The sequence below is a fragment of the Ctenopharyngodon idella genome, chromosome 14 (assembly GCF_019924925.1).
Source record: "Ctenopharyngodon idella isolate HZGC_01 chromosome 14, HZGC01, whole genome shotgun sequence".
NCBI lineage: Eukaryota > Metazoa > Chordata > Actinopteri > Cypriniformes > Xenocyprididae > Ctenopharyngodon > Ctenopharyngodon idella.
Genome location: NC_067233.1, coordinates 470,127 through 491,187, shown reverse-complemented (window position 1 = coordinate 491,187; position 21,061 = coordinate 470,127). Strand labels below are relative to the sequence as shown.

The 21,061-nt window shown below is 40.4% G+C and overlaps 2 protein-coding genes across 3 annotated transcripts in view; one reads left to right on the top strand and one right to left on the bottom strand.

Moving 5' to 3' along the window:
• Positions 1-21,061, top strand: part of LOC127494395 (uncharacterized) — a 492,193-nt gene that overhangs the window by 36,968 nt on the left and 434,164 nt on the right. Inside the window, exons 7-10 of the mRNA XM_051860279.1 lie at positions 8,909-9,082; positions 14,526-14,699; positions 14,824-14,994; positions 15,289-15,462. Of these exons, the coding sequence (XP_051716239.1) occupies positions 8,909-9,082; positions 14,526-14,699; positions 14,824-14,994; positions 15,289-15,462 (693 nt within the window). The remainder of the gene's footprint in view (positions 1-8,908; positions 9,083-14,525; positions 14,700-14,823; positions 14,995-15,288; positions 15,463-21,061) is intronic.
• LOC127494401 (transmembrane O-methyltransferase homolog) overlaps positions 1-21,061 on the bottom strand; it is a 204,330-nt gene that overhangs the window by 15,665 nt on the left and 167,604 nt on the right. The window lies entirely within an intron of this gene.

Sequence of the window (21,061 nt, the reverse complement as noted above, 5' to 3'; positions counted from 1 at the left end):
TTGTTGATATTTGAAATCAACCCAAACAAACACCCCTCTCTTCATCACCCCGCCTCCAAAACTCACCCTCCAATCCTAATCACCCTGCTCTGAGTCGGTCTCAAACCCCAATCGCTGCTGGCAGGCGAGGCGAGAGCACTAATGACACTAAACACCTCATTCTCTAGCGGTCATCAGTGTGCAGTGGTTTACCTGCACAACTCTCACTAACTGGCCTCTGTTACACACGCAATGAGAGAGTGAATGTCTGTTTATCACAGCTGACGTGCAACAAAATAATGCTTCACGAAAAATAAAGCGCAGATGATGAAAGAAAGACAAGGAAGCACAAAAAATGAACATAGAGTACACAAGAGTAAATACAGGCAAGAGTTTGTGGATGTTGTTAATCACCAACAGCACAGCAGCTCCAGACACACAAACCCAGTGTTACTCACATGTGAAGCGGAATCAAAGCAACCTCCGCATCTGTTTTCAGGCCTTCCCTCTTAGCTTTCTCCAGAGCTGGAAAGCTTTTCTAATATTAATGTGGGTCCTAAAGTGCTTGCCCAGTCATAAACCTTCATTCCAGTGATATTCTTTATTGTGTCTCATCTCTCTCTCTCTGCAGTCTTTCTTCAAATCTCCCTCTTGCTCGTTCTCTCTCCCGACCGTCATACTCCCCCTAATGCTGATTGGCTGCACGTTTGTTGTTTGTGTCGGCCCGAATAATTTCCAAACCGTGTTTTTGAAATAAGGCTTACCCCACCTTTAAAAACAATAATAATATTTTGCCTGAAAATGCAGTATTTTATTTTATTGTCTAACAGGCTTCAATATGAGACGTTAGACTCAGACGTTCAGATTCACAGGAACCACGAGAGTTTCAAAGACAATCTCCTGTGGATCTTCCAGGTAGGAAAACACATTTTCATTAAGGTTAAAAAACTAAAACAAACAGGTTACTGAACATTTCTTGCAAAAATACCAGAACAGAAACTTGAAGAACCCATAAATAATAATCAAAATGTAAGAAAAATGTGTTGTTTTTGTGTGTTAAAAATTACAGCTAATTCATTTTTTGTTTTTTAACTGGTTTCTTTTACAAATATTTTTAATATCTAAATAAATAAATATTTTTGACCAAATATGGATGTGGATCTGGTTAAATTGTGTTGTTCTGTATCTTTTTTTTTTCTTACTTTGTAGGATCTTGAGAGCAAAATTATCACATTTCTGAAGAATGAATTAGAAAAGTTTAAGAAAATATTACAAAAAGAGAACACACAATACTTTGTGAAGGACTTTAATGAGAATAGATGCAGTACCAAAGCAGCAGCTCTTGATCTCACACTACATTACCTGAGAGAGATGAAGCAAGATGAAGCTGCTGATGCTCTAGAAGGTCAGAGACTCAAGATCATCTGTCGGATTGACACTTATAAATGTAGGAGAGAAAATTAAGACTAAAACTGTCTATTTTCTGTTCCTGTTTAGATGAGCTGTTCTTCATTCATCAGCTAAAATGTGGCCTAAAGAAGAAGTATCGATGTGTGTTTGAAGGAATTGCGAAGCAAGGTGACTCCATACTTCTGAATAACATCTACACAGATCTCTATATCACTCAGGGTGGCAGTGAACAGGTCAATACTGAACATGAGGTCAGACAGATTGAAGTTGCTTCCAGGTATCATGAATCTCAAGAGATACAGGTTGAATGCACACAATTGTTTGAAACACCTGAACAAGACAAGGAGATCCGGACTGTACTGACAAAAGGAGTCGCTGGCATTGGAAAATCAGTCTCTGTGCAAAAGTTTGTTCTGGACTGGGCTGAAGGAAAAGAAAATCAAGATATCAGCTTCTTATTTCCTCTTCCATTCAGAGAGATGAACTTAAAGGAGAAAGAAAAACTAAGTTTGATGGACCTTATAACTCAGTTTTTCCCAGAGACAAAAGGACTGAACCTTACAAGAAGGAATCAATTCAAAGTCCTGTTCATCCTTGATGGATTGGACGAATGTCGTCTTCCTCTGAAGTTTGATTGTAATGAGACGTGGCGTGATGTATCGTCACCAGCCTCTCTGGATGTTCTCCTAACAAACCTCATGAAGGGAAATCTGCTTCCTTCTGCTCTCATCTGGATCACCACCAGACCAGCAGCTGCCAGTAAGATTCCTCCTGACTGTATCGACCGGCTGACAGAGATACGTGGATTCAGTGACTCACAAAAGGAAGAGTACTTCAAAAAAAGATTCACGGATCAGAATCAGGCCAACACAATCATTGATCATGTTAAAAAATCAAAGAGTCTCTTTATCATGTGCCACATCCCAGTCTTCTGCTGGATTTCAGCCACTGTTCTCCATAACATTCTGGAGGAGAAAAGAAATAATGATGTGAAAATCAATCAGGCTTATAAGATCTCTAAAACACCTTGGAGATCAAATACTGAAGACACTCCCAAGACTCTGACACAAATGTACACACACTTTCTCCGCTTTCAGATCCAGCAGAGCCGCCGAAAGTATGATGGAGAATACACAGCAGATGTTTCCTGGGATAAAGATGCCATCCTTTCACTGGGGAAACTGGCACTTCATCAGCTGGAAAGAAACAATGTGGTCTTCTATGACTCAGACCTGGAAGCCTGTGGTATTGACGTCTATAAGGCATCAGTGTACTCAGGCATGTGTACCCAGATCTTTAAGGAGGAAACAGGGATCACTCTTGGTACCATGTACTGCTTTGTTCACTTGAGCATTCAAGAGTTTATTGCAGCTCTTTATGCACATCTGTTTCTAGACATTGACAAGACAAGTGTGTTTGATCATGAATCTACAGAACAGGAAAACAAAAATGAAGCCTTGATTGATTTTCTCAAGACTGCAGTGGACAAGGCACTCGAGAGTGACAATGGACACCTGGACCTTTTCCTTCGCTTCCTCCTCGGTCTGTCACTCCAGTCCAATCGACGACTCTTACGGGGTCTGGTAACACAGCAAGATGACAATGACCAGAGCAACAAGAGAATAGTTCAGTACATTAAACAGAAATTAGAAGATAATCTGCCTGCAGAGAGATCCATCAATCTGTTCTACTGTCTGAATGAACTGAACGACCAAACTCTGGTGAAGGAGATTCAGACCCACCTTAGCAAAGGAAGCCTCTCATCTGGTAACCTTTCACCTGCCCAGTGGTCTGCTTTGGCCTTTGTGTTGTTGACATCAGAGGAAGAGCTGGAGGAGTTTGAGCTTCAGAAATTCAAGAAATCAGATGAGTGTCTCATTAGATTATTGGCAGTCATCAAAACCTCCAGAAGAGCTCTGTAAGTCCATTAATACATTTTGTCATGTTTTGTTCTCATCCAGGATATTTACAGGGTATCATATACAGACTATTTAAAATACTTATATTACCAGTTGTTACTCTATGTACTTGCTAGAAAAGTGTGAACTATCAATTAGATGACAGAAGGCATATTGTAGATTTTCAGCAGTTTTTTCAGCAAAGTTTTGATCATATTGTTAATTTAAAGGCCTTAGACATTCATATATCAAATACGATACAGTAGGCTTTATAGGGCTGAGTTAGCAGAGGACGAAGCACAACAGTATTGTTATCATACAACACATTGGTTTATAGTTATTTTTTACTAACTTTCACTATGTAGCTCTCTTCAACTTCTGCTATAAAGCACATTAGTTTTTACATAACTTCAATATTAAAATCATTAAACTGTCAGAATCTCCACCTCAAGACAAATGTATAACTCATTCTCATTTAAATCTTAACAAATATATATTTAATCAAGCATGCTTCATTTTATCTAGCAAATTTGTCACTGAATCAAAAATAATATAGAAAATGCTACTATTTGTCAGTGTATATGGAAGTAAATTAATGCTAAATGTTTTTGAAATAAAAAGCTTGTTGAATTGCACTAATTGAAAAAAAATATCCATTACATTAACTGTGCTTGCATTTTGATTCATTGTATTTTTAAGGCTTGCATTTTTATGGGCTGAAGTTCAACATGGTCATATATCTAAGCTGTGAATATTTCAATTCAAAACATTTCACACACATTTTCATTATTAAAAATTCAATAACTTACAGTTGCAAGAAAAAGTATGTGAACCACTTGCAGAATCTGTGAAAATGTGCAAAATTTTAACGAAATAAGAGAGATCATACAAAATACATGTTATTTTTTATTTAGTACTGTCCTGAGTAAGATATTTTACATAAAAGATGTTAACATATAATCCATAAGACAAAAAAACAGCTGAATTTATTAAAATGACCCAGTTCATAAGTTTGTGAACCATTGATTCTTAATACTGTGTGTGGTTACCTGGATGATCCACGACTGTTTTTTTGTTGTGTGATGGTTGTTCATGAGTCCCTTGTTTGTTCTGAGCAGTTAAACTGAGCTCTGTTCTTCAGAAAAAATCTCCAAGTCCTGCAGATTCTTCAGATTTCCAGCATCTTTTGCATATTTGAACAGGGACTGAATGATTTTGAGATCCATCTTTTCACACTGAGGACAACTGAGGGACTCAAACACAACTATTAAAAAAGGTTCAAACATTCACTGATGCTTCAGAAGGAAACACGATGCATTAAGAGTCGGGGGCTGAAAACTTTTGAACAGGATGAAGAGGTCAAATTTTTCTTATTTCGCTTGAATATCATTTTTTTTCATTTAGTACTGCCCTTCGGAAGCAACAGAAGATACTTGCATGTTTCCCGGAAGACAAATTAAATACAATTTAGCTTGATCTTCAAATTCCAAATGTTTTCACCCCCCCATCTATTAATGCATCATGTTTCCTTCTGGAGCATCAGTGAATGTTTGAACCTTTTTTAATAGTTGTGTTTGAGTCCCTCAGTTGTCCTCAGTGTGAAAAGATGGATCTCAAAATCATTCAGTCACTGCTGGAAAGGGTTCAAATATGCAAAAAATCCTTGAAAAGTGAAGAATCTGCAGGACCTGGAGGATTTTTCTAAAGAACAGAGCTCAGTTTAACTGCTTAGGACAGTTAGAGACTCATGAACAACGTGGTGGATCATCCAGGTAACCACACACAGTATTAAGAATCAGTGGTTCACAAACTTATGAATGGGGTTATTTTAATTCAGCTATTTTTTGTCTTGTGGATTATATGTAAACATCTTTTATGTAAAATATCTTACTCAGGACAGTACTAAATAAAAAATAACATGCATTTTGTATTATCTCCCTTATTTTGTTAAAAATATTATTATTAAGTGGTTCACATACTTTTTCTTGCAACTGTATATTCACCTTTCAGATTTCACTTCCAAAATATTCATTCTGTTTAAAAATACAACCTATTACAACCTAAATATTCAGTAGGCAATTTTCGGTCCATTTTATTTTGCTTTACAAATTCGCTTCGGCAGAAAATTCAATATTTCACATCCGGGAACTGCAGGAAAAGCAGTAGAGTACCGATGCATGATCTCCATCTGCTGTTAGTCTGCTTCATCAGCAGGTGCCGCTAGCGGCTGTTTACGAAGACCAGAGCAACAGTTAGAAACAGGTCATTCATTCAATAAAACGGATTTACAGAAATGGAGCAAGCGGTAAGTGAATGTGTGATGATTATCAAGGCCAGTGTAAATGCAGAAAATTTAGGGACCGTTTCTAAAGTTACGACATTGGTATTCACGTTTCTACCTTCAATAGCATTTAAAGAGAATAACACAAAACCAACTGTAAAGTGTTCATCTAGGTGTCAGGTCAAACAGTGATGCACCCTACTCTCTCACACACACACACACACACACACACACACACACACACACACACACACACGTGAACTCACACAAACTCTTGTACACACACATGCACACACATATTCAAACACACCCCACTCAAAGTACATACACATACTTTTTTTTTTTTTTTACATGTTCATCGCACAATTCGTTCTATTTTGTTCATTTTTATTTTTCCTGCTCATATATTATCCTGCTCATACAAATTTTACATTGTGTTGCCAAAGCATTTATATGAGCAGGAAAAATAAAGTTAACAAAGTAGAATGAATTGTGTGATGAACGTGTAAAAAAGAAAAAATATATATGTATGTACTTTGAGTTGGGTGTGTTTGAATATGTGTGTGCATGTGTGTGTACAAGAGTTTGTGTGAGTTCACGTGTTTGTGTGTGTGTGTGTGTGTGTGTGTGTGTGTGTGTGCGTGTGTGAGAGAGTAGTGTGCATCACTGTTCGACCTGAGACCTAGATGAACACTTTACAGTTGCTTTTGTGACTGTAAATCATTTTCTTTAAATGCTATTGAAGGTAGAAACGTGAATACCAATGTCGTAACTTTAGAGACGTTCCCTAAATTTGCGAATATCAAACGTTCAACGTCAAATCAACTTTATGCCAGTATCTGCTTTCTTGGAGCCTATATAGTATAACCTACATCACCAATAAGGTGTCAGTTTGGTCTTTTATATCACTGTACTAGTCCATTAAGCTATGTTTTATATGCCCTGATGGCAGGGGAGTCCTGTGACGTATGAGGGAATCCCTAGTATTACAACACAGCGCCGTGATATAAAGTTAAGGAAACTAAACAACAGAGAGAAATATATGTCTACCTCAGATTTAACATTTGATCTGTACATCAGCATCGGAGAATAACGTTATAATCTCGTTCACTGGAGAGAAAGCTGCTTACATGTAGCCTACACAGGGAAAGTAACCATAAAGACACTGAATTAAACATAAATGCAGTTTTTGTGTCTTTATCAGCTTTTCTGCATTTATACTCCTTGATAATCATCACACATTCACTTACCGCTTGCTCTATTTCTGCAAATCCGTTTTAATGAATGAATGATGACTTACTAGTCGTTGCTCTGGTCTTCGTAAACAGCCGCTAGCGGCACCTGCTGGTGAAGCCGACTAACAGCAGATGGAGATCATGCATCAGTACTCTACGGCTTTCCCTGCAGTTCCCGGATGTGAAATGTTGAATTTTCTGCCGAATTTGAACCACTGAATTTGTAAAGCGAAATAAAATGGACCGAAAATTGCCTGCTGAATTTTATTTTTAAACAGAATTAATATTTTGGAAGTGAAATCTGAAAGGTGAATATAAATGATTGAATTTTTAATAATGTCCCGTTTGAGTTTTTGACTCGTATTTACATTATATATCACAGGAATAAGAAGCGCAATAGCTATCAGACGAGTGCTGTTTTTCTGTCCCGAATAGAATGTGTAAATGTGATACTGATTTTATACCACAGTTCAATAAATAAAAAAGTTAATATATTTTAGACACAACATTGTCTAAATATATCTAAAAATTGATTAATTTAATTAATTAATTAATCATTAAGACATTTACAGCTACCAACTGGTAGTTTTAGTTTCTTATTTAGAGTACGATTTCATTAAAAAATTTTTTTTTCATATTTCCATAAAAAAACCTTAAAGGTATAGTTCACCCAAAAATGAAAATTTAGTCATCATTTACTCATTCTCATGTTCCAAAAGTTTGAGCATAATAAATTTTATGTTGAATCAAATAAAATATTTTATTCTGAAACTGCTTTTTGTAATGTCTATTTGATGCTTTACACAATAATGTTTTCAGATTATCATTTGGGGGTAATTTCTCAGCCAAATTTGATATGCGATTAATTAGATTAATTAATCGCCACATCATGAAATTAATTAGATTAAAAATTATAATTGCTTGACATCCCTAGAAAATAGTATAAAATAATAGAAAATATATTTCTATTCTCTCTATCTATTTAATAGAAAAAAATTCCTTGCTACAAGCACTTTACTGGAATAACTGGGACTTGACACAGAACTTGCATACTGTTCCACTCATGTTGATCTGATTGCTTCTGTTGTTCTCATTTGTAAGTCGCTTTGGAGAAAGCGTCTGCTAAATGACTAAATGTAAATGTAAATAAAAATGTTCGACCTAATTCTGTGATGTAATTTATTTGTCTTGTAGGTTAAATGATTGTGACTTAACAGACAAAAGCTGTTCAGCTCTGGCTACAGTTCTGGGATCAGATACCAATCTGAAAGAGCTGAACATGAACAATAACAATCTGCAGGATTCAGGAGTGAAGCTGCTCTGCACTGGACTGAGGAATATAAAGTGTAAATTAGAAATACTGAGGTAAGTTATGTTACAACAGAAGATATTTTAGTTATTCTTTACGTTTAATATATTTCAATCATGACAACTCTCGGAATAGGTTTTAGCATGTTATTAAATATAGCAATTTTAATGTATTCAGTCTTGGCAGAGTAGGTTTGCTATGCTGATGTTGATTATTGCTTCAGCTGCTGCTGCAGATCAAGTATGGATTTGCTACTGCTAATAGATACACAGACACGCTGCTGTAAGCTTGTAAGATATGCTGCTGCTGCATAAATAGACAGGACTAGCTTACAGCTAACAATAAACCAGACTATTTAAATGTTAAGCAAGCGATCTCATTGGCTGCAGGATCAGCAGAGGCCAATCAGCTTGTGTCATGGTGTGATTGCATGTAAAGGACAAGTGTCTTAAAGCTATGAATATAATTAAAGGGTTGGCCAAAACTAAATGGGGAGCAGAGTACACTGTCCTTTGGTATTGATCTGATCCAGTTTGGACTATGGGAGCATAATTTATGGTTCTGAAATAAAATCATATAAACATGCTTGACAGGGATTACATCATCATTGCATCAACAGGGATTACAGTTTGCCTTGGGGGCATTGAGAACTTCACCAGTGCAAAGTTTGTACATTAAAGCCAATGAACCATCACTTCAGCCGGCTGAAGCTGTTATTCCAATATGCTATTAAACTAAAAGCAAACAAAAATAACCCAGCCTTCTCTCCTTTTTCCTACTTTCTCTGTTAATATAGGTTAAGCTCCTGTTATATGACAGATGAAGGTTGTTCTGCTCTGACTTCAGCTCTGAAATCAAACCCGTCACACCTGAGAGAGCTGGACCTGAGCAGGAATGAACTAGGAGACTCTGGAGTGAAAAACCTCAGTGATCTACTGATGAACCCACAATTCAAGCTGGAGAAACTAGAGTTAGTATCATTATACTGTACAGCAGTTACAGTGAGATTAAAGTTCGCTATTTAGTTTAAGACAGGGGTCGGCAACCTTTTTGTCATGAAGTGCCATTGTTAAGTTTCTGAGTTAATCACTGCCCCCCCCCCCCCTTTCATAAAATTGGTTTTACATTTGTCAAAATCCTTTAGTTTGTTTGTTTTCAAGTTTAAATTAGACTTGATTTTCAATGGGCCTATTTACACCTGGTCATTCATGTGTTTTTACTGATTGGATAGCTATCGGTTTTGTTAAAACTGTTCCATTTACATTTGGCAACATAAATGCATCTCTGCAAAACGAATATAAATCTAATGTTCAATTCCCATGCTATATGCACATTTACAGAGTTCATGTCAAAGAAAGAAAGATATGAGCTTCATTTTATTTATCATTAGCCAATTTCAAGATCAAAGACTGTAATTAGAGATAGAGCGGCATCAGCACTGGTAAGACCATTTAGTCTCGCTACTTTAATGAAGATGACTGTGTGGTGAGCTTCAGGATGTGACGCTGAACTTTCAGTTTCATTTGCGGCAGTTTGCACATCGGCTTGCTGAAGAGATGCTCAGCCATATCTGTGGCGATGTGTGCTGCAGTAGCACTGTCATACCTGGCTACAGGGAGCCATTATAACACGCTGTCGCATGTTTGGTTTCAGGAGGAGTAAATATATTTGTGGCTTCAACAACCAGATGCATTTTGTTCAGTTTCATCTGGAATGTGAAAAAATGTCCTCTCTTTCAGTCTTTTCACGATCTGATAGCTATTCTATCAGAGAAAACTCATGAAGTGACCAGGTATGTGAGAATAGAGTTTCCACACACATTTTGATGTTTAATAAGACTCAATTGGACAATATTTTTATTCTTTTGTAGCACTGTAAGCTGTCAGCCAGTCCAAAGTACAACAAGGGAAGCATCACAAGGCTTCAGGAGTGGATAAGGCCAAAATAATAAACAAAGTTCTTAACTTCCAAACACAGAAGAAAAATATGGACATAAACAAAAATGGTATCCACCTCCATTCCGCTTCCTAAATAAACTGAATAAACTAAAACAAAATAAATTAGAAACATTTAGAAACAAATAAATTAGAAACATAGAAACAACTTAAAGCTCTTTCAGGAATGTCAAAGAAGTTAAGAAACTCAATTAGCCTGCTTAAGTTACCAATAAATCATATAACAACCAACAAGAGACACACATGCAAAGGTCTGAGGCAGGAGAAAACAGTGTTAGCAGCCTGGAGACAAAAGGGCCTCTCTAAACTAAGTTTCCTCTTCAGCTTTATCCGTAAGCTCTCCCGCCCAGCAGCTAATCAGTGGAAACCAGAAGCTGATGGTAACTAGTGTCAGCTGGTCTCCATTAAAGGGATAGTTCACCCAAAAATGAAAATAATGTCATTTATTACTCTCCCTCATGCCGTTTCACACCCATAAGACCTTCGTTAATCTTCGGAACGCAAATTAAGATATTTTTGTTGAAATCCGATGGCTCAGTGAGGCCTGCATAGCCAGCAATGACATTTCCTCTCTCAAGATCCATTAATGTGCTAAAAACATATTTAAATCAGTTCATGTGAGTACAGTGGTTCAATATTAATATTATAAAGTGACGAGAATATTTTTTGTGCACCAAAAAAAACCAAAATAACGACTTATATAGTGATGGCTGATTTCAAAACACTGCTTCATGAAGCTTTGGAGTGTTATAAATCTTTTGTGTGGAATCAGCGGTTCGGAGCGCCAAAGTCACGTGATTTCAGCAGTTTGGCGGTTTGACACGTGATCCGAATCATGATTCGACACGCTGATTCATAACGCTCCGAACCAATCAGAACCAAACCGAATGGTTAAAAAACTGAGGTATGTATTGAACCGTGGGCTAACTGTATTGTTGCATCCCTAATCTGTATGCAGGTATGAGGTACTTTATCTGAATTAAATACATACACCTCTCTCGCTTCTCGCTCTCGATTAACACTTCATGAGCCAGTGTTGGCACGCGTGCCATAGGTTGCTGACCCCTGGTTTAAGTCAACTGGGATCAAGTCACAATCTAGGTACTTTCTATGTTTTTCCCTATTGGTCACACAGTTTGTTTGTTTTCATTAAGTAGATTAATTGTTTAATTTTAGGCGTTTGACACAATTTACTGATTGTGTACATGCAGAAATCTGATTTTACAACAGAATAAAGAAGGGATGCATCAAATATTTAAAAAAAAAAAAAAATGGAGAACAAACAGTATCTTCTAGAATACAGAACTAGTGGACTGGGTTTCAAAACAGACTATTGGAAACTAAATGCCTGCTGTAGATCTTTCATCATAGATCCGAGTCATTTTCTTTTTGTTTTTGTTTTTCTTTTTCTGTCTTCAGTCTGAATAGATGCAGCATTACAGAGGAACAGTGTTTCATCCTGAATTCAGCTCTGAAATCAAACCCATCACACCTGAGAGAGCTAGACCTGAGCAGGAATGAACTAGGACACTCAGGAGTGAAAAACCTCAGTGATCTACTGATGAACCCACAATTCAAGCTGGAGAAACTAGAGTTAGTATCATTATACTGTCCAGCAGTTACAGTGAGATTAAAGTTCACTGTTTAGTTTAAGACAACTGGACTCAAGTCACATCATTTATAGCGCTGCACTTTCTGCTGTTTCTCCATCTGAAGAAAGATTCAGAAATACTATTAGTTAATACTATCAGTCTGTCTCAAACTCTCTGTTTAGTTCCTGTTTTGAAGCCCCACCTTCCAAAATACAACATGTGCTCTGATTGGTTAGCTGGCCCCATGTGTTGTGATTAGTGAACTGCTTAGAGCGTGTTCTGGAAATGTCACACCTCTTACCATAACCACGAGTTTCATCTGTTCAGGTGTAAATATTAAAATGGCATCAATTTTGCCATATCAGTTCGAGTTTGATTCAGACCCTGACAATGTTTACAAATAAGAGGATCGTGCAGAACCTTTGCAAGCGTGGATTTTACAGGACATTTCAGAGTGGCAAGTTCCTAAGGATCGGTGAACAGTCTTACAAAGAGATCCCTGCAGCTAAACACTTTCTCAACACTGTAATGTTAGCTAGTGGAGCAAAACAGCTTTACCCTTTGTTTACATTGTAGCAACAACATAAAACTTATACTCAGAACTGATAATTGAAAACACAACAACAAATAGTGAAACATATTTACAGGTTGTGATCCATAAACAACTGATTCTCCTGACAAAGTGGGAACTGCTCCATCTTTCAGGAGAAGCTTTTGTGTGTAGCCGTCATTACTCTCTTAGGTTCTGGAAGCTGTTCTCCATAAAATGTGCAGTACACAGAGAAATGTTGGGGTTATAAGGTTCAGGAACACTGTTAAAAATAAATTTTATTTATTCTTTGTCTTCTCTAGTGCAGCTCAACCAGGCCTCGCCCCATCTTGTGGTGTATTCCGTCAGTGGGGATTATTTAAATGAGTGATGTTGTGACTTCACAAGATCCAGAAGAAACACGGTGTAGTCCAAACGAGCCGTTCGTTGTAGTTCTTGAAAAGTGTTTTCCGTTAGAGAGAATATCCTCCTTTGGAGTGGACTATGAGCTTTGTAACCCTGCAGATCTTTTTATGCTCAAACAGCAACATTGCACACTAACTAAAGCTGAAAAAGTGAAAGAGCATAATAGGACCCCTTTAAACAATGTGTATTTAGAGGTTGTAAACTACACTTTAAAATTACTTAAAATAAAGTGATTCATGTACAAGATTGTCTTACATTAAAAATGTGAAATCAGTCCATTTAAACGTTATGGAAAGGTAGGGATTTGTATAATTCTCCAGAATAAAGCTTGTATAATGGCCCGTCCTGACAACAATCGAGCCTCTTTTACACGTCACAGTCACAGACATCACTGAATGAACACAAACTTGTGTATGTGCGTTAAATTAATGGGGCTCAATAGAAGAGGAGCACAAAAATTCTAACTAAAATATTTTGCTCAAGTACTTTTTGTCTTCAAAGCTATAAATTGTACATGTAACACAAATTGTAATCATTATGAGGGCAGTAATTGCAAAGGGATTATAATAGTAATTGGATATAGAATTTTCTATATATGTAGATATTCTAGATCTTACGATTTAACACTCTGTGCTGTTTTTCTTTATTGCAGTTCATCATTTAGTGATTAAATCATTAGTTGCAGCACCAGTTTTGAGTCAGAATTCAGATCAGTCTGTTAGAGCTGGTAATCCTGCCACAGAAAGGAGGGTGAGATCTGGTAATTACCACTTATCTTAACATTATATGTGACAGGATTCATGTATTTTAGTGTTTTCGAGGGAGCTACGTATCTGTGATTCTGCTTCCAGCTTTGCAGATGGTCTCGACTAAACGCTTCCTGTAGTTGTTTGAGCGTTTTACGTCACTGTGGAGGAATTTTGGCCAGTTTGTCCCACTCCTCCTTGCAAAGCTGCTTCAGTTCATTGCAATTTGTAGGCGTATCTAGCATGAACTGTATGTTTCAGGTCCTTCCACAGCATTTCAATGGGGCCTTAGTTGTGGATTTTACTTTGAGGCCATTCCAAAACTTTTCTTATTTTTAAACAATTTTGATGTTGCTTGTATGTTGTGCATCATTCAGAACAAATACTTTCACACTTGTACAGTTTTTGGTAATTGAATCCTTGAAAGTGACAGTGGCTATGTTTACATGCACCAATTTTCGTCAATCCGAATGAATTGAATCCGATAGCAGATCTGTTTACGTATACTCTAAACAGTATAATCAGATTCAAATATCCGTTTATATGTGTTTTACATACATTCAGATTAAAACTTTTGCGCACGCGCTCATATCAATCACACTTGCGGAGACAACCAAGGATGTGACACCAACAGAACTCATTGTTATTTTTGCCCTGTTGGCATACACATTCATAAATCAGCAACGGTTTTACAACTAAAGACGTGAATGTGAACTTGTGCACTGTGTAATGCGTGTCAACATAGCACTGCGCATGTGCCCCAGAGACTCCTGAACACGATTGAGAAAGTAGTCGGATTCAAGCGTTTACATGGTCATTTTTTGCTGTTGGATTGGTTGATAAACCACCCCTTCCAATCTGACTGAAATTTCATTCGGATTGAGCTTAATCGGATCGATTAAAGTGTTTACATGAATATTTTTCAATCCGATTGAGCCGTCGATCCGATTACAAATGGATTATTTAGGTGCATGTAAACGTAGCCATTGATGTCTAACACATTAAAGTTCTCTGTGCCTTTTTGTTTGCCTCCATATTCAGTTGTCAAAATATAATTCACTTTAAGGATTTATATTATTCTAGTAATGACTGAATATATCAGCCGAACAAATAATCAGAATAACTGATTAATCAGCTGAATGTTACATTTTCCTCTCTGTTCTAGACTCTCTAACTGCAGTGTAACAGAAGAAGGTTATAAAGCTCTGGCTTCAGCTCTGAGATCAAACCCTTCACACCTGATAGAGCTGGATCTCACAGGAAATGATCCTGGACAATCAGGAGTGAAGGAGCTCGATGATTTACTACAGGATCCAAACTGTCAACTGAAGACACTGAGGTGAGACAGGATGAAATAATTAACAAAATAAATTATATGCATTATATGCAACTGCTGGATGTTTTCATTACAGCAGGTTTAGTTGAGAACTGAATTGAATTCAGATTCATCTTCCCTTCTGCAGGTGTTTGAGTCCTGCTGCAGATGAAGCCTGTCAGTATGTGAACAGAGTTGTGGGTAAAAACCCGTTACTCCTGAGAGAGCTGAATCTGAGTGGACATGAACTAGGAGATTCAGGAGTGAATCAGATCTCTGCTCTACTGCAGGATAAACACTGTCAACTCAACACACTGACGTGAGTATTGTTCATTCATTCATAATCTTACATTACTGTTAATAGTACTGTTACTGTAGCTGTTATATTATTTCCTGAGATCAGTCTGAGTTCACTTTATATTTGTGCAACAATTTTCACCTTGGTATTTTGTGATCTGTTAAAATGAAGATGATCTCATTTCCTGTGTCTGTTTTATTTGCTAATGAAGATGATGTGACTTTACAGAATAAAGAGTTATTTTATTTTCCTCTGTCTTATTTCCTGCTCTCTCTCTCTCTCTCTCTCTCTCTCTCTCTCTCTCTGCTAATGTAGGTTAAGCTGCTGTTATATGACAGATGAAGGTTGTTCTGCTCTGACTTCAGCTCTGAAATCAAACCCATCACACCTGAGAGAGCTGAACCTGAGCGAGAATAAACTAGGAGACTCTGGAGTGAAAAACCTCAGTGATCTACTGATGAACCCACAATTCAAGCTGGAGAAACTAGAGTTAGTATCATTATACTGTACAGCAGTTACAGTGAGATTAAAGTTCACTGTTTAGTTTAAGACAACTGGACTCAAGTCACATCATTTATAGCGCTGCACTTTCTGCTGTTTCTCCATCTGAAGAAAGATTCAGAAATACTATTAGTTAATACTATCAGTCTGTCTCAAACTCTCTGTTTAGTTCCTGTTTTGAAGCCCCTCCTTCCAAAATACAACATGTGCTCTGATTGGTTAGCTGGCCCCATGTGTTGTGATTGGTGAACTGCTTAGAGCGTGTTCTGGAAATGTCACACCTCTTACCAGATGAAACTGCGAGTTTCATCTGTTCAGGTGTAAATATTAAAATGGCATCAATTTTGCCATATCAGTTCGAGTTTGATTCAGACCCTGAGAAAGTTTACAAATAAGAGGATCGTGAAGAACCTTTGCAAGCGTGGATTTTACAGGACGTTTCAGAGTGGCAAGTTCCTAAGGATCGGTGAACAGTCTTACGAAGAGATCGCTCTAGCTAAACACTTCCTCAACACTGTAATGTTAGCTAGCGGAGCCAAACAGCTTTACCCTTTGTTTACATCGTAGCAACAACATAAAACTTATACTCAGAACTGATAATTAAAAACACAACAACAAATAGTGAAACATATTCACAGGTTGTGATCCATAAACAACTGATTCTCCTGACAAAGTGGGAACTGCTCCATCTTTCAGGAGAAGCTTTTGTGTGTAGCCGTCATTACTCTCTTAGGTTCTGGAAGCTGTTCTCCATAAAATGTGCAGTACACAGAGAAATGTTGGGGTTATAAGGTTCAGGAACACTGTTAAAAATAAATTTTATTTATTCTTCGTCTTCTCTAGTGCAGCTCAACCAGGCCTCGCCCCATCTTTTGGTGTATTCCGTCAGTGGGGATTATTTAAATGAGTGATGTTGTGACTTCACAAGATCCAGAAGAAACACGGTGTAGTCCAAACGAGCCGTTCGTTGTAGTTCTTGAAAAGTGTTTTCCGTTAGAGAGAATATCCTCCTTTGGAGTGGACTATGAGCTTTGTAACCCTGCAGATCTTTTTATGCTCAAACAGCAACATTGCACACTAACTAAAGCTGAAAAAGTGAAAGAGCATAATAGGACCCCTTTAAACAATGTGGATTTAGAGGTTGTAAACTACACTTTAAAATTACTTAAAATAAATTGATTCATGTACAAGATTGTCTTACGTTAAAAATGTGAAATCAGTCCATTTAAACGTTATGGAAAGGCAGGGATTTGTATAATTCTCCAGAATAAAGCTTGTATAATGGCCCGTCCTGACAACAATCAAGCCTTTTTTACACGTCACAGTCACAGACATCACTGAAAGAGCGCAAACTTGTGTATGTGCATTAAATTAATGGAGCTCAATAGAAGAGGAGCACAAAAATTCTAACTAAAATATTTTGCTCAAGTATTTTTTGTCTTCAAAGCTATAAATTGTACATGTGTTACATACAGAAGGGAGCGGAGACACAGGTAAGGATTAACAGGTTTATTTCAGGTAATGCAGAGCGTGAGCAGAGTGCAGGTGAGTTATGGCAGATGAATAGATCGCTGAGCCGATGAACTGGAAACTGATACTTGTCTGTGTGTTCTTAGGGAGCGTGGATGCCAGGAGACGTGGAACAGCTTCTCCGGTGGAACACACCGGAGAAGCACAGGAGACGAGGAGACACTGGGAATCACTGAGGACGCTGGAGACAGGTAAGTAGAAAGCAAGGGAGTCCAGGAGGTAAGTGAACACAGGTATGTGTTAACGAGACCGGACAGTGACTGAGTGAACTGGCGTGTCTTTTATGTGGCTGTGGTGATGAGTGTGAATGAGCGTCAGGTGTGGCTTGTCAGTATTCAGGAGAGGGAGTGCGATGTGATTGGGTGCGTGTGGAGCCTGGCGTGTCTGTGACATTACCCCCCCTTCCACGGTCCGCTCCTGAGGACCGCGGACCCCGACGTCGTGGTGGTCGACCTCTACCTCGGGGAGCTGGCTTGCTGGGATGTCTGGCGTGGAAGTCGTCAAGGAGGCTGGGGTCTAGAACATCATTCCTCGGGACCCATGAGCGTTCTTCGGGACCATAACCTTCCCAGTCGACCAGGTATTCAAGGGACCCACCACGACGCCGGGAGTCCAAGATGTCTTTCACCTGGTAGGCTATTCCGTCTTCTGCGATGAGTGGAGGAGGGGGATCTTCGGGGTCGCCAGGCTCTGTGGAGGGAAGGACAGAGGGATGGTGAGGCTTCAAGAGTGACACATGGAAAACTGGGTGAATGCGATACTCAGGAGGGAGTTGCAGGTGATAGGTGACGGGGTTGACTTGCCGGATGATGGTGAAATTAAATCTTGTGAAGAAAAGAGCCCATCTGGCCTTGCGGGGGTTTAGTCTCTTGGCATCTCGTAAGTATCCTAGGTTCTTGTGGTCTGTTAAGACTGTAAATGGGTGTTTAGCTCCCTCAAGCCAATGCCTCCATTCTTCCAGGGCAAGTTTGATGGCGAGGAGTTTGCGGTTGCCGATGTCATAATTAACTTCCGCCGGGTTGAGTTTCCTGGAGAAGAAAGCACATGGATGGAGTTTGCTGGGATTCCCCTGCTGCTGGGATAACACCGCTCCCACTCCGGTGGTTGAGGCGTCAACCTCGACGATGAAGGGGAGCTCTGGGTCAGGGTGAACCAGGAGGGGAGCGATCGTGAAGGCGGTCTTGAGGGTCTCAAAGGCTTGGGTGGCGGCTGGGGTCCAGGACAGAGACTTGGGCTTACCACGGAGGAGGTTGGTGAGTGGACCGGTGATGGAACTGTAGTGCTGGAAGTTGGCAAATCCTAGGAATCTTTGTAATTCTTTAATAGTGGAGGGAATGGGCCATTCTTTAACTGCGGTGACCTTCCTCTCGTCCATGCGGACGCCACTGTGGTCGATGTTGTAGCCGAGGAATTGCACGGAAGGCTGATGGAAGGTGCACTTCTCGGCTTTCAGGAAGAGGTGGTATTCTCTCAGGCGTTGGAGGACCTCCGCAACGTGTCGGCGATGTTCGGCCAGGCTCCGGGAGTAGATCAAAATATCGTCAATGTAGACCAGGACAGACCGGTGCAGGAACTCCCGGAGCACCTCATGCATGAAGTCTTGGAATACGGAGGGGGCGTTGACCAGTCCATACGGCATGACGAGGTACTCATAATGGCCAGTAGGGGTCACGAAAGCCGTTTTCCACTCGTCCCCCTCACGTATTCTGATGAGGTTGTACGCGCTGCGGAGGTCCAGCTTGGTGAACACAGTGGCGCCGCGTAGATGTTCCAGGGCCGCTGGGACGAGAGGAAGGGGGTAACGGAACTTAACGGTGATTTGGTTGAGTGCTCGGTAATCAATGCAGGGCCGCAAGCCTCCGTCCTTCTTAGCCACGAAGAAAAAGCTAGAAGCAGCAGGGGAAGTGGACGGTCGGATGTAACCTTGCTTGAGAGCTTCGTCGATGTACTCCTCCATGGCTTTCTCCTCCGGAACGGACAGGGAATAGATCTTCCCTCTGGGCACAGGCTCACCTGGGATGAGGTCAATGGCACAGTCCCATGGACGGTGGGGGGGCAGCTTGGAGGCTTGTTTTGGACAGAAGACATCCCTGAAGTGGGAGTAACAGGCTGGGATGTCCGTGGAACGTTTCTCGAGAGGGCTTTCCACAGTAGTAGCCCCGACTTGGATTTCTTGGGAACCTGGAGAACTGGACGCGGGGAGTTCAGGGAAACAGTCCTGGAAGCACTGGTTACCCCACTTCAGGATTTCTCCTGTCCTCCAGGAGATGGTGGGGTTGTGCTGCTCAAGCCATGGGCGCCCTAGGATCACGTCAGATGTAGACTCCTCCAGAACCAGCAGCTGAATCTCCTCGGTGTGGAGCACTCCCACTTGGAGACGGAGGGGTCCCACGCTGTAACGTACTTTCCGTAATGGTTTTCCTGTTATCGCGTGGATCTGGTAGATCTTCGGCGTTGGGGTGGTTTTGAGATGCAGCTGGCGACAGAGGGCTCCGGAGATGAAGTTTCCAGCTGACCCAGAATCGAGGAGCGCACTGGCTGAAAGACAAAGTTCAGCGGCAGTAAGTGTTACTTCAATTGTGAGCGGTTTCATTTTATTCAGAGTGGGCAGGATGGCACTCACCAAAGGCCGGGCAGGACGTAGGGGGCATTCAGCGATATAATGCCCGGCACCACCACAATACAGGCAGAGATTCTGGGTCAGCCTCCTCTGTCGCTCAGCTGCTGAAAGACGTGAGTGCTCAATTTGCATGTTGTCGTTGGCTGGTTCTGGGGAGCTGACGGACTCTGGCTGGCGGGGAAAGGAGGGGAATAGCGGCTGGCCCTGGTGCTCTTCTAAGCACAGCTGCATACGAGTGGCGAATCTGATGGATAGCTGAATGAATTTCTCGAGCCCGATGGAATCCTCGTATGCAGCGAGATGCAACCGCACACGTGGATCGAGGCCTTGACGATATGTAGGGATCAAAGCCTGCTCATTCCAGCCACTTGCAGCAGCGAGAGTACGAAACTGGAGGGCATAATCAGACACAGTTAGTGCACCTTGCTTTAAATTGCATAATCTCTCACCAATCGACGAGTCCCAGGCGGGTTTACCAAAAACTTCCTTGAAGTGTGTTGTAAAACTTGACAAGGATGATACTACGGGGTTGTTTAAGTTCCAGAGAGGTTCAGCCCATCGCAGTGCTTTTCCGTGAAGCTGAGAGATTATGAAAGCCACCTTTGAACGATCGTCGGGATATAAGTGCGGTTGCATCTCCAGGACCAGCGAACATTGCAGGAGAAAACCGTTGCAATCCTCCGCCAGACCAGAGAAGGGCGCCGGTTTGGCCATGGGACTGGCGACCACGGGAGGTGAAGGAGCTGCGGCGGTGGATGCGGAAGTGTTTGCTGGTATCGTTGTCGTGGAGGTGCTGGCGAAAGTGCGACGAAGTGCAGTGACCAGCTCTTGAATGGGATCCGGGGTGCTCATGCTGTTACCTGGGCGGTGTTGGTCCAGTCTTCTGTTACATACAGAAGGGAGCGGAGACACAGGTAAGGATTAACAGGTTTATTTCAGGTAATGCAGAGCGTGAGCAGAGTGCAGGTGAGTTATGGCAGATGAATAGATCGCTGAGCCGATGAACTGGAAACTGATACTTGTCTGTGTGTTCTTAGGGAGCGTGGATGCCAGGAGATGTGGAACAGACAACACACCGGAGAAGCACAGGAGACGAGGAGACACTGGGAATCACTGAGGACGCTGGAGACAGGTAAGTAGAAAGCAAGGGAGTCCAGGAGGTAAGTGAACACAGGTATGTGTTAACGAGACCGGACAGTGACTGAGTGAACTGGCGTGTCTTTTATGTGGCTGTGGTGATGAGTGTGAATGAGCGTCAGGTGTGGCTTGTCAGTATTCAGGAGAGGGAGTGCGATGTGATTGGGTGAGTGTGGAGCCTGGAGTGTCTGTGACAACATGTAACACAAATTGTAATCATTATGAGGGCAGTAATTGCAAAGGGATTATAATAGTAATTGGATATAGAATTTTCTATATATGTAGATATTCTAGATCTTA